Below are 14,840 nucleotides of genomic sequence, written 5' to 3'. Positions count from 1 at the left end.
TATTAACTGGTTTTCACCTTCACCTCTTTCGTCCTCATACTTATTTACTCTCTACATCATTTAATTTTCTAAATTATGCACTTTCCTAGAATCTAATAGCCTAGTCTTTAACTGTAACTCTTAAAGGAATTATGCCTCTTTTTATAAACCAATACTGAAGTAATTCTTTTTTAATATTCTTTACACTTCTAGACTTAGACTTTTATTCTCAGGGGAAAAGTTACAATATTTTAAGCACACAAACAGAATATAACCTGGTTTAAAGGAACCAGAGAAGATATTGTTCTTCATTTCATCAGTCTGAGGCCAGGAAATCTGAATATTAAAAAAGGCCATATGTATGATCCTATTTCAGGAAAAGTGTATGGGGGCCCTTATTGTTCCCACTTGCCTACTTTACTGCCATAAACTGCCACATTGGGTGTACTTTTAAATCAAGGCTTATCTTGAAAATACTTGTTAATGTACACATTGGAGGTCCACTACCATGTGTGTTTTAATGGTTACAGAAGATTTTTAAAAGCTTTAAAATAGAGCGGGCACAATGAAGGTGATCCCCTGCAAATCCTAAAAGATATCAGAAGTGAAGTGTGGAGATTTTCCTGGGACTTCTCTGTTTTATATGGTTAGAAATCACCTGCTCCATTGACCACTCACCCGCAGCATCTGAAATGTATGTGCTCACTTTAGACTTGGGGGTCTTTAATATCTTAATGTCAGTGGTGACACAGTGTGAGGTGTGGCCAGGCTGCTTTCATTATCCAAACTGGTAGCCCTTCCTAGTGCATTGCTATTATAGTTTCTAGGAGCAATATAGCTATTTCTGTCTTAACTCCTCACAAATATATGCACCCATATCCACGACACACACACAGCCAAGAAGTGCACAATACTGCCAGTCCACCCAAAGGATGCTTCACTTCCCCAGTGGTTCCAGACTGGTCCTGAGCAAGTTTCACATTCTCAGGATGCACAGCTTATTACATGCAGAGTTAGGAATTCCGTCCTGTTTGAAAGATGCAATTTCACGCAGTCTACTTAAACTGCTTGCACTATAAGGATTCCAGAGTCATTTAGAAAGAAGCATAATGACATTTTGGTGACTTAAGGAAAAAAATACTTGCTTAAGCTGATGATATGCTGCCCAGCAATTTAAACAGATTATCAAAACTTTCTCAGATGCAGCAGAAAGTATGAATTCTCGGAATACACTCTCTTGCATAAGCCAAATAATGGAGTGGGAAAGATATTTGCTTTATGTGGAAAACTCTTTCCTATCAATTATTGCATAGGTGAAAACTCACCTAGAATATTCTCCTGAGCAAACTCTGATTCCTTCTTGTTTTTCTATACTAAACTTTTTGTACGGTTTTTTTGGTAATTTTAAAAATTGGCATAATATACCTAATAGGATTCATTGTAATATATTCATGCATGCATAGCACGTAATTTGGTCTAACTCTTCTATTTTCCTTCACTAAGATCTCTCCAGTGTTTAGGTTTGCAGAGGAAAAGGAGATACTATAGGAAACAAAAAGCAAACTTTCAGTTCCATTTTTTATCTGGGTTAAACTATATTTTTTCCTAGTTGACAATTAATTTTATCTTTCTATCTTGAAGTTCAGAGTTTGATCTGTAAAATGAGAAGACATCATTGATCCAATCATGTCTTTTGCCTTTCTAGAAAATTTAGTTTGAAATTAGCCATGATCTCAGCCAAAGGTATTTGATAAAGGAGGCAGAAATATAACAGTTAAGGGACAATAGAATGTGTGCTGCATGTATCAGAGATATGAAGAGAATATTATATGAAGTAGTAAACACAAAAACCAAAATCAATCCCCTCATCACCTGAGGTTTGGGAATTTTTCCCTTTATTTTGTTAAAAAGTAACAACTTCAGCTATGTAAACCTTAAGAGACTTTAGAGAAGCCAATGATAGCTGTTAATGATGAACTCCTATCCAAGCACACTACTCTGCCTTTCAACCCTGCAACCTTCCACTGATGCTGGTGAGGGTCTCTTTTCCCTAGGATTCTAGCTGTCTGCTAACCCAAACAGTTCCCAGTGGAAAAGACTAGGACTCAGAACAACATTTTTTAAATAAGCCATTTTTTGCTTTCTGATTTCAAGTTTAAGTATCATTCATTATAGCTAAACCTACCAGAATTCTGTATAAAATTTGGCTGTACTTTGGGAGATGGGCTAGAGTCTGGGGAAAGAGTAGAAAAGAGATGGTTAGGAGGTGGCTTGAGTAGTGTACGCAAGCTGAAATAAGGGCCTGAACAATCAAACGTGTGGGGCAGGAGAATGAGGCATTTCCAAAATATTAACAATTGGACTTTGACCATTAGATGCAAAGTGTGAAGAAAAGTGAGTAAAAGTTTTAGATGGAAGGACTGGGCAAACTATTTGTCCCTTTAGTTGGACCTACAGGGGAAGAGGCAGGTTTGGAAATAAACAGAAAGAAAGGTGTCCACTTGTGGATGGATGGATCTTGATGCCTATCAGTGGCAGACAGAAATTGATGTTGATGATACTAATCATTTGGATAATTTAAAAACATTTGAAAGAGAGTTTCAAATGAAGTTCTAGAGTTTTTCAGACATACATAGTTTTTTTTTTTTTTTTTTGCCAATCCTCAGTGAAGATTTATTGGGAAAAGCTAAAAGGAACCACTCATAAAACATAAATTTTAAAATAAAAGTAAAATTTCCCCCATTAAAGTTTATCATTAGCTTTCAGCTGTGAACTGATAACCAAAAAACAAATTAGTTTTAAGCTTCTCTTTAAGTGGCCTGTGTATATACATTCATGTATATATTTAATTTGTACCAAAAACTGCTTACAAATGGCAATTCCTGTGAAGTAGATGATGATGACGTTCCAGGTAATTCTAGCATGTTTCCTAATGTACTGGTACTGGAGTCTGATCATCCTAAAGAGCTGTCCTTGTCTGCAGGGGCATCTAAATTCACTGGATTGGAAAAGGGCAGCAGACAATTTCTTATAGATAGTTCACAGGTCTGATCCATCCTGGGCCAGCATCAACCGTGCCCCATGCCCCTTGCCGGGCCAGCTGGGGAGGAGGGGTGATCCTCATTACACTGGGGCCAGAGCTCAGCGGTGGGGAGAGGGAGGAGCCCCTTGCTGCACCCCACTCCCCCCGCATCTCTTCAGAGAAGGCAGCGAGCTGCGATCTGCCCGGGACTATTCTTCCTCCTCCTATTCCCACACATAGTTCTTATTCACTTTCATGTAAGGCCTTACTGTTTTTGTGACTCATTCCTACTTCTATCAGCTGTTGTAAATAATCACAAAATGAGCCATCTCTTCAAGAGTAGAAATTTACCTGCATGTGGTTATTATCAGTTTTCGAAGATGTTTGTTTCTCCTCAATAGAAAAATATTTTTCTGCGAATACCATATATCAATACCTTTATAATATTTTTGTAAAGCTTGGTATTATGGTCACTATAGTTTTCTATCATAAAAAAAATGTTTCTACTACTGAATAGAAAGCCATCAAAGTTGTGAAATAAGCTAGTACTACATGATCTCACTGTAAGGTGGCATCTTAAAAGGTTGATTTCATACAAGTTGAAAATAGCATGGTAGTGACTACAGGTGGGGAAGATTAGGAGAGGGTTGAGAAAAGTTTGATCAATGGACACTGTGTTAACAGAGAGGAATAAGAAGTTCCTTTGTCAGCAACTCAGGAGGCCAAGGCAGGAGGATCACAAGTTTGAGGCCAGTCTCAGCAACTTAACAAGACTCTATCTCAAAAAATAAAAGATTTTTAAAAAGGCTAGGGATGTATCTCAGTGGTACAGCACCCATGGGTTCAATCCCCAGTACCAAAATAAATAAATTCATTAAAAAACAAAATTTCTGGTTTGCTGTTATACAGTAGGGTGACTATGAATAACAGAAGTGTACTATACATTTTGAAAAGCTAGAAGAAACATTTTGAAAGCTTTTACCATAAGGAAATGATAAATGTTGGAGGAGATAGATATATTTAACCTGACTTAGACATATCACAATGTACATATGAATTGAAATATCATATGGTAACCCACTGGCATGTACGATTTTTAATGTTTAAAAAATAAAATAAAAATTATCTGAAAGTTTCTCTCAAGGTATTCTGTAGTTATATTTATTCTTATAGTTTTTTTTCATTTATTCTCTTCTCAGAACTTGACAGCCCAGAAGAGTTAGGGAAAAAGCGCATCTGCAGGATCATCACTAAGGATTTTCCCCAGTATTTTGCAGTTGTTTCACGGATTAAGCAGGAAAGCAACCAGATTGGTCCTGAAGGTGGAATTCTGAGTAGCACTACGGTACCCCTTGTCCAAGCATCTTTCCCAGAGGGTGCTTTAACAAAAAGAATTCGTGTGGGCCTCCAGGTACTGTTTACAAAGTACTGTTTCTTTACAAGCACTGTTTTCCCCAGCTCATGTAGAGAACATGTGAGAGTGTTTTGCTCTGAAAATGGTCATCATAACTCATCCTTAACGATACTGCCAATTAGGCCATTTTGGGAATAATTAACCTATTTCAGATGAAAATCATTGAGTGTAAAGTTAGCTTAGTAACTGGTTAAATAAGGTTATATATTTTTAGAGTTTTTCTGTTCAAAAGTCTCAGTTTCTGATGAAAAATAATTTTTTCTTGGGTCTGAGAATGTGAAATAACATACAAAAACTTGGCTTATAATATGCCACATCATAAAAATCAGTTACAGTGAAACTTGCAAGCTTTAGTTTGGGGTTTAAGTAAATCATAAATGTTGGGTTTCCTCCAACCCAGTTGGAACTTGTTTTGGTTTGGAAAGCTGACTGGAAATCTTGGCAAGAATGATCTTTCTTATATGTATTCATTTCAGTTAGGTTAGACCTTAACTAGTCCCCTTTTTCCTCATTAAATAAGGAAAATGAACTGAAAAGAACTTAATTTGTGTTGATAAAATAGTAATTAATAGTTTAACTGAAAGTTCATGCTCTTCTTGTGAGACTGACTCTCCTGCCCAAGGGAGTTTGTTGTATTCTTAAGTCCTGGGAATGCCTTTAGTAAATACTTGGAATCCGGGACCACCTTATATTTCAGTCATATGAAGTTTCTTTCACCTGTTTCCTGTATTGAATTATTTTGCCAAATTAGCAAAGAATCCAAAAGAAATGAGATAGGCTTAGTAGACTAGCATTCAGATCTTTGAAACTTTGAATGCTGTTTTGTTTCTGACCTCTGAAAGCCTTGGTTTTTAAGTGAGTACAAGTTGACTTTGTGAGATTTTTATGGAATGTCCTGCATAGGTTTAAAGTATATGGAGCTAAATATTTGTTGTCCTGGAATTTGAAGTAGACTAACAAACTTCTCTGCTCTGATTTGAGTCTCTCCTTTTTATGTAAGCCAGTGCTGTCTGCATTCTACTGAGGAAACAGGCTGGCTGGTTCCTGCCACTGTGTTTGGTTCTTTTGTCATTTCATGCCTTGAAATAGCAAGATAGGATTAAAAAAAAAAGATATTGTTTTTGTTGTTGTCAGATTGGTTTTTTCTTTCTCACTTCAAAAGTAACCTTGATGGAAAAAAAAAAGTGAATTTTCATTTAAGGTCCTTTATGTCTAGGCCCAGCCCGTTCCAGAGGAAATTGTGAAAAAGATCCTTGGAAACAAAGCAACATTTAGCCCAATTGTCACTGTGGAACCAAGAAGAAGGAAATTCCATAAACCAATCACAATGACCATTCCAGTGCCCCCGCCCTCAGGAGAAGGTGTATCTAATGGATACAAGGGGGACACAACACCCAATCTGCGCCTTCTCTGTAGCATTACAGGTTTGGCTTAGTCGCTGCTATACTTCCTACTGATTTGCAATAAGTCTGTACAAAGACATAAAACCTTTGAAATATCCACGCCAGTATTTTTTTCCCTTGTCTATCACCTCATCTCTGTTATCACTGGAAATTTTTTTTTTTTTTTTGTGAAATGAGTGAAAGATTTTATTTTTTTATATTGATTTTCTGAACATTAAAAATAACAAGCAGAATAATTATTCTTCATACATAGTTAAGTACTTCAGTCGATTCCTTAGCCACATCCATCCCCAGTACAATATCAAGCGTATTTTCTTTTTTTTTTTTTTTTTTTTATTGTTGGTCGTTCAAAACATTACATAGTTCTTAATACATCATATTTCACAGTTTGATTCAAGTGGGTTATGAACTCCCAATTTTACCCCGTATACAGATTGCTGTATCACATCAGTTACCCTTCCATTGATTGACATATTGCCTTTCTAGTGTCTGATGTATTCTGCTGTCTATCCTATTCTCAACTATCCCCCCTCCCCTCCCCTCCCCTCCCCTTTTCTCTCTCTACCCCTTCTACTGTAAATCATTTCTTCCACTTAATTACATATAAGAGGAAAGGAGGGGTAAGACAAGATAATACAAGTGGAAGAAATCACTGGAAAAATTTAAGATGCTGGTCTCATGAATCATTTAAAATTTAGGGATATTCTTATCTCTGCTATTAAGTTAACATTAGAAATAGAGCCCTTGCTGGATTACTGAGGTATTCCTGATTCTATTGGAGCATCTAGGTAATTTCTCAGTAACCCAAACAGAGGGAGTAGAACTAGCAACACCCTTTAGGCTACCAGGAAATTGGATAGACTTTTGGGAAATATATATTCCACAGAGCACTATCAGTAGGGAAGTGTTGAGTACATAATTATTCTCACCTACTCCATTCACCAGTGCTATCCAATAAAATAAATACAAGGCTTAGGAGAACACATCTTGTGATAAGTACCTAGAATCCCAGTCCTCAATTATCCTTTGATTATCTCAGTCTGATTTTTAACTTCAAGTGCAAGTCTAAGATCATTAACAATATGTTTGGTTTTGGTTTTTGAGGAGTAACTTTAATGACAGATTTTTTCCTTTTACCCTGGAAAAGTAAATGGTTCAGCCGGGTACAAAATGAGCTGGTTCTTACCTTCTTTGATAGTTCTAAACAGTTTTGTTTTTAAGCATATATTATCTATCTGAAACTACACATCATTGCACTTATAAAATACACTATAAATTGTGGATTTCCCAAGTTTAAACCATCCATTGCTATCCAGACAAACACAAAGTAATTTAAAAAAAAATTACAATATGGGAGCTGGTCACTGTGGCACATCCCTGGAATCACAGCTACTTGGGAGGAGACTGAGGTGGGAAGATCACTTGAGCGCAGGAGTTCAAGACCAGCCTGGGCAACATAGAAAGACCCTCATTACAAAATATGTCAACATTTAAGGAGATAATAATGAGCTGGTAAAATGTAAAAGGAGAAGAGAAGGAAATCTATCTTTAGTACACACCACTGAATTGAAAGTGTCAAAATCATGCCAGTTGCTGTAACAGGAAGAACAGGAGGATGCTGAGAAGTTTACAAGCTGCATCTCCGATAGTAAAGTCACCATCTCTGCTGCTCTTCTCAGGGGGCACCTCGCCTGCTCAGTGGGAAGACATCACAGGAACCACTCCTTTGACATTTATAAAGGACTGTGTCTCTTTTACAACCAATGTTTCAGCCAGGTATGGAAAGATTCTAATAAGCATTAAAAAATTGGTTCTATATCCTTTTGGGAAACAAATATGCTGCTTTCAAAACTATGTGCTTTGTTCTGTTTTGTTTTAATGGGGGAGAAAATCCTTAATGTTTACTTAGCACAGTTATTATGAGTAATAAACAAAGCTTTTGCATTTGAAAAGGACAGTAAAAACCTTTGCTATTTAAATAAACAAGTTGTTAATAGTTTGGTTTATTTCCTTTATATACCTACTTTGTTTTTATTTATTTTGGTGCTATAGAGCAAACCCAAAGACTTGCACATGCTAAGTATGTGCTCTGCCACTGAATTGAATTCCTAGCACCTGAGTTTTCAAATTGTGTGGGTTTTGCGTTGTTTTTTTTTTTTTTTTAAGATGTAGCTTTTAAATCACTTCATTTTCATAATTCTGTTTTTGTTTTTCTTAGATTTTGGCTTGCAGACTGCCATCAAGTTTTAGAAACTGTTGGGTTAGCCACACAGTTATACAGAGAATTAATATGTGTTCCATATATGGCCAAGTTTGTTGTTTTTGCCAAAATGAATGATCCTGTAGAATCCTCCCTGCGATGCTTCTGCATGACAGATGACAAAGTGGACAAAACTTTAGAGCAGCAAGAGAATTTTGAGGAAGTTGCAAGAAGCAAAGACATTGAGGTACCTTATTTACAATAAAAATTCATTTAATTACATTTTCCAGATACAGGCTTTTATTTTGAGGTCATAATAGCACTATAAATCTCAAGTACATTCTTTGTATTTTAAAATTTTGCCAAAGATTCACTCTCAAATTATTTTAAGAGTCTATGGAGTTATCAATTAATTAGACTATAGTACTAATGAATCTAAGTTATGGTCTCTATTTTCCTGTGGCTACTTGAATTTTATTTTTTTCATGGTCACTGTCTATACACATTACCATGATTTTCCTTTTTCAAACACATAAGTATTCATGAGTCAAAAAAAATTAAACTAGATCAGTAAGTGATCTAAGGTAACTTTCTCAAGCATGTTTAAAATTGCCAGAAGTTAAACACATAACTGTGTTTTGTACATGTTAATGATAGCAATTGTTGAATTGTAAGCCCACAGAATTATTTTTATGGCAAATAACAACATAGAAGTATTTCCTGATAAAGAGACAAATGTGACAAACATGTCTTTTGTGTGTATTTGTATGGTGCTGGGGATTAAATTCAGGGCTTCACACAAGGTAGTCAAGTGGTCTACCAATGAGCAACATCCCCGGCCCACATGTAAGACTTTTAATTAATGTTACATGACTTTAAATATCAAAATTTTCCTAACTCAAATTACTGTTATATTTTATATTTATTTTACTTTTTCAAAAGGTTCTGGAAGGAAAACCTATTTATGTTGATTGTTATGGAAATCTGGCTCCACTGACCAAAGGAGGACAGCAACTTGTATTTAACTTTTATGCTTTCAAAGAAAATAGACTGCCATTTTCCATCAAGGTAAATCATCTTTAACAGACTCCATTAAAAAAAAAATAAAAAGCTAATAAAAAGAAAAGGCAGCCAAGCATGGTGGCACAGGCCTATAACTCAGTGGCTCAGAAGGCTGAGGCAGGAGGATTGCAAGTTCAAAGCCAATCTCAACAATTTAGTGAGGCCCCATCTCAAAACAAAAAGGGCTGGGGATGTCACTCAGTGGTTAAGCACCTTTGGGTTCAACCCCTGAGACCAAAACAAATAAATAAAAGGGAGAAAAAAAAGCTTAATGATTTATTTAGTGTGACATATCCCACCAATGTAAACTCATAAGAACAGATCAGATTTTGTTCTATTTTTACCAGAATATACTTTCCAGCCAGTGAAGTTTTATAATTAGTAAAAACAATCTACAATAAATTGTAGATGATTTTATTATAGATTTAAAATTTTTAAATGTCTAGCTAAAGTTCAGTGATCAAATAAAGAATGAAATCTAGATTCAGTATTCAAGTTTCGTTTCCATTTCTAAGGAGAAATGGAAGCCCAGAGATATTCTTCAGACAACAAGATAGGACAGTTGTTTTATTGCTATTATTGTTATGTGTTGCAAAAACTAAAGAACTGAAAAAATGTTAGGAAGAAAATTCATGAACTATTAAGATAAGACAAGCAGACAATCCTAATGCTTAGGCTAGGAACTAGGCCCCTAAGTCATGCCAAGTTCAAATGGGACCAGTCTGGTTGACATGTAATTGTTACCATCTTTTCCCTTTACCTTTCCTGCCTCTAAAAGGGCTTCATGAAACAAACATGTTTCATCTTATATAGACAGGAATCTTCAGAAAAGTCTGTAACTGTCACCTACCGAAATTCTTCTAGATTAGAGACACCAGCCAAGAGCCCTGTGGTCGTCTGTCTTTTCTGAAAGAACCAAAGACAACAAAAGGACTGCCTCAAACAGCTGTTTGCAACTTAAATATTACTCTGCCAGCACATAAAAAGGTATCTTTTAATACTGGTTCATTTTTACTTTCCCTGGTCTTGAAGAATTGGGCCCTTGGTATGCACTTAAGGAATGCTTTGTAACACAGTTAAAGCTCTTGAAACTCAAGTTTTATTAGTCTCCTTGTGTAGATTGAGTCTTGTTACTGTGGTGTCAAATTTTTATAGTGTGTATGATGGAGTCCTCTGTTGATCGCTTCTGCTGGTAGTTCATAGATTTTTTTTTTATGCTTTCAAATACTGTCACACATTAATTTGCCATGGATGTACAGTTCTTGATATTTTTTGTTGGCTTCTTTTGATTTGCTTTGCTTTCTAAACCAGCTTGCATTTTGTGCTCCCTACTCAGTCCTTTTCATATCCTGATATTCTTTTCCCTGCTGTCCATTATAATATTCCTTGTCTCTGCAATGCATCTTGGGACCAAAAGGAGACAGAGTCAGATCAAGATGATGAGGTAATATGAATACTTCTGCTTTTATTCTATCAGAGGTAGAATAGATGTTAAGTATGTATAAAGGAAGTTGCAGAGGGCTGAAGTGTGGGCAATGTATGAATTATTTTTGTATAGGTCTTAAGTGAGGTAAAGAGTGTATTTTTCTTAAAAAGGAGTTCACTCTTCCTCCAGGTATGCAAAGACTATTTCAATATATTCCACAGCATTATAATCCAATTTATGATTATAAAATAAAAACTAAAGCTATTTAAACATTTTAAAATGTGACAGATTGGGACAGATTGCCATGTATAAATTTTTTAAAACTCTCATATGTATATTTTACCATCTATAGTCCTACTGCACACTATTACAAGTTTTAAATCAAGATCATGATTAATAGATGAAGTTTTACTATACCAAATCAGCTTATTTTTTTGTAATATGAAATATTTCGTCACTGGTTTTTGATAGACATTTGCTGTTCTAGCTAAAGAAATTTATCTTGGTCCTTTTCAAAGAGTAGAGTTGTTCAATTAAATTGTAAGAGAAATTTTCATAAGTTACCACCTAATGTTTCTATAAATTAAATGATAATTGGATTTTTAAAACCTACACATCAATCAGAGTCAGCAGCCTCAGGACTCGGTAACATTATTGCTAATAAAAACCATTCACCTGTTTTTAATCTCCTCATCTATACTTTATGCCTATTAACATACAGAAACCACAGTAGTAATTGGAATAATCAACTTTGTGTGCCTTTTTTCCTTGAATGTACTCACATAGTGAGTGTACTTTGTGATGTATGTGCTTTCAATATGAATGAATTGGGGAACACTTACTGCTCAGCCTCTGTAATGCTCGTCTTTTATTTGTAGTTCCCTGTAGTCTGCTGTGTTGGTGCTCTTATATTTGCTAAATCATGGCTACCGGGATGGGGTGTTAAAATCCCAGTACGAAATTAACATTGTTCAAGAGGAAAATGCATAAGAAGAAAATTAGGGATAAACATATCAACATGCCATGCTACAAAATGTTTCAAAATTGAGAAAATGTCACAGGGAAGTTGGAAACAGAGTCCCTCTTTTTTCTTTTCTTTTCCAGACGGAGAAAGCAGATCGACGACAGAGTTTTGCATCTTTAGCTTTACGTAAGCGCTACAGCTACTTGACTGAGCCTGGAATGAGTGAGTTTTCTAACATATTTACTAATCTATGTGAATTTTTATAAGAAGAGACATTTTTTCTATACAAACTAAATTTTGGTGTCATTTGAAAACCAATAACTAAGAAAAATTGCCTGCAGGAAAACCTTATCATGAAATCTAATACTCTGTACATAATTGAAGATACAAGGTACCAACACCCCTAGTTCATAGCTTCAAAAGAGGTTTTTTTTTTTTAAACCATTTACTATTTTTAAAATTAGAGACATCTATTTTTTATTTTACTTTGATGACTATTAACTGTGGTAGGAGATTAATAGCATTGTTACTTTATATCTATGCTCAAAAGAGAAAATGTTTAATCCTATATTTTGGGGATGACAGAAAGAATGGCAAAGTTACTTTGGTTGTTATCTCATTTTTTTAAATATAGATAGATTGTTGTATACTTGTCCCAATTCTTTCCTTCCCATTTTGCGAGAATTATATTTTCTTACTTCCTTGAGGTAGGACTTTTTCACTGATTTCTTATCTCTTCCCTCCTCTTGTCTCCCTCCCTCTGTCCTCTATTAAATATCAGTTCTAAGGCTGGTCTTCAGACCAGTTAAACCCTCTTGTCTCAGTGATGGTTCCAGTTCCTTGTTAAATGGCTTGCAAGCAAGGTATAGATGCAGTCATATTCATTCTCTCTGCCTCCTCTTCCTTCTTCCTTGTAATTATTATATATGGTAGTCACCATAGCCTTCTAGATACTCCCTGTGCTCTCAGTTCCCTGGGAAGAAGGGGTTAAGTATGTATTTGATTAATGGTAGAGTGTTGCCACTTTAACCTCAGAGAGCTTCATTTTGAAGAGAATTTATACAAAAACATTTTCTCGTTGTTCAACCATCCCTAGCTTTCCCCGCATTGATTCACAGTTAACTTGAGTTCATGGAGGTTTAGAAATTTGCCAGTTAGAGCCACAAGTTTGTTTTTTGCCCACCTTTCCTGAATTCATGTTGTTGTGGACCAACATAACATAGGCAGCAGGAAACTACTCCTCTATTCAGTTTAGATGGTTGAGGTCCAGACTACTAGGAAAGCTAATATTCAGATACAAAATGGGTAGTTTGAAAGAAATGAAACCCTCCCATGATCAGGAACATTCCCTCAGTTCTGAGTTTTTTCCTCTAGCAGAAAGATCCAAATGCTTCCAAAGTATCGGGGCTGAAATTAACTTCTGTTGTGTTAGAGAGCAGGGAAAGGGTGTAGATGTAGTTAGCTGGTTTTTCAATATGGTGAAAATATACTGGATATGAGTTTTCTTTGGAATAGCATTTTGCCCTGGAGGACCCCCATTGGGTGGTGGTTTTGGACACCACTACCCCTTTCCCCCACCCAGGCAGTATTCTTAAGCTTTGGACAGGTTTGATGGACCAGCTGCTTAAGGTCCATGGCACCTCAGGGAAGGTGAGTTTCCATCTTATTCTGGTCCTTAAGGTATTTAGGGTTTTTTTGAGGTATATTTGAATTTTAAGATCATGAATATGCTCAATTTTTAATTTTTCTCACTTATGAAAGTGTTGCTACTTTTTTTGTTAAAATTTCATTTAGATATGTACAGTCTGCTATCCTTGACTTTTGATAAAAGGAAATAGTTTTCTCTTATGATCAGACACACAAAGGTGGTGAAATGGAAAGGAATAAGAAGGGACTAAAAGGAAACTAAGGAAATACCAAGCCCCCTGAGTTGGTGTGAGAACTCCAAGTGAAGGCCTCTTTTCCCTCATTTACCCTGGCCCTTCCAAGCCCATTCTCTGTGTCCCAAGAAGATTCTAATGTAGTTCACTGCCTAACATCCAGAATTTCCCTTGGTCATAAAGGGTATCACAAAGTATATGTCATTAAAACATATAAAAAGTGTAACTAACTGACTGGCAAGCTGGTTATTCTTGGCAAAGTATATAAAACCACAGACATGATTCAAAATACTAGTCTGATGGAGCCAGCATTCAGCAGTAAGCAAGGCACTTCACCAGTTTCTTGTAGTTACAAAAGTAAATTCTTAAGACATAGACATGAGCCCAAATCTTTCAATTGAAGAGAACCTTCAAATCATTCATTTGCAATGTGGCATTTCCCAAAAGAGTTACGCAATATAATTTGGGAATTGTGGCTAGGAAGGATAATAAATAGGTGAGTTTTCCATAGTTCCACTTTCTTTGGAATAATGTCAGCCTAGAAGAGAACATTTTCTGAATATTTGACTTTAAATGTACACTAGGAATGAAAATCTTCACCCTTGTGGGAGTAGCTGCTAATCCAAGGACTGGATTGTAGCAGTGGCACGGGCACAGCACGAAGAGGAGCATAAAAGATGAAGCAGATTCTCATTTACTCTTCAAGTTCACTGTTGTTCTGAACCATTGCTTTCTTGGAGCAAGACTGTATACAACTTTGACGTTGAACAGTAGCCCTTGGCAGGCATTCCAAATCTCTGTGATCAGATCGGTTTGTTTGTTAGAACTGTAGAAGTAGAGAGGACTGAGATTGTGCTTGCTGTCCCTAGTGAGTGTGCTTACCTCATCTGTGTGCTTCTTGCCCCACTGAGATAAGAACGCTAGTATTGCCTCCATCTTTCCTAGTGGTAGGTCTGATTCATGGCCGCTCCCATGTTTGGGGCTACCCATGAATATTCTGGAAAGGCACCAGAATCCATACCTTTGTAATTGATAAGCATATATGTATATACCTATGTACCATATTTCACTGCAGGTACTTAAATGTGGGGTATTAAAAATATGACTGCTTTAGATTTTCCCATGATACCTTTTGAGAATTAAAAGTAGAATAGATTGTGAAAAAAACTGAGATAATGTATATGCTTTTATTCATAATTTAGACTGCTACAGACATGGATACATTTAGTTACCGATGTATTTTATAATGTGAGTGAGGATTTTATTTTCCTAAAATCTCAAAAGGTACCAAGGCTTCACATCTCATGGAAAAAGTGTACTCTTCTTTCTTAATACTCTCATGAAAGTATTTATAAAGGTTATATTTTGTGCATAATATGGCATACAAATTGTATTACTTCATTGGCTTGTTTGCCATGATATATTGCGCATGATAAAATGTTTTCAGTTGCTTTGCTTGCTTATGGTAACCATGAAGCATATTTTCTAGT

General features: G+C 35.9%; 1 protein-coding gene across 1 annotated transcript in view; it reads left to right on the top strand.

The window, feature by feature from the left end:
* The window catches only part of Ank3 (ankyrin 3), a 323,355-nt gene that overhangs the window by 262,565 nt on the left and 45,950 nt on the right, over positions 1–14,840 (top strand). Inside the window, exons 29-36 of the mRNA XM_077799312.1 lie at positions 4,201–4,412; positions 5,632–5,839; positions 7,498–7,594; positions 8,037–8,265; positions 8,961–9,086; positions 9,945–10,067; positions 10,498–10,524; positions 11,611–11,692. Of these exons, the coding sequence (XP_077655438.1) occupies positions 4,201–4,412; positions 5,632–5,839; positions 7,498–7,594; positions 8,037–8,265; positions 8,961–9,086; positions 9,945–10,067; positions 10,498–10,524; positions 11,611–11,692 (1,104 nt within the window). The remainder of the gene's footprint in view (positions 1–4,200; positions 4,413–5,631; positions 5,840–7,497; positions 7,595–8,036; positions 8,266–8,960; positions 9,087–9,944; positions 10,068–10,497; positions 10,525–11,610; positions 11,693–14,840) is intronic.

The sequence above is a fragment of the Urocitellus parryii genome, chromosome 5 (assembly GCF_045843805.1).
Source record: "Urocitellus parryii isolate mUroPar1 chromosome 5, mUroPar1.hap1, whole genome shotgun sequence".
Taxonomy (NCBI): Eukaryota; Metazoa; Chordata; class Mammalia; order Rodentia; family Sciuridae; genus Urocitellus; species Urocitellus parryii.
Note: the sequence above shows the minus strand (reverse complement) of the source record. Positions and strands in the feature narration are given on the sequence as shown.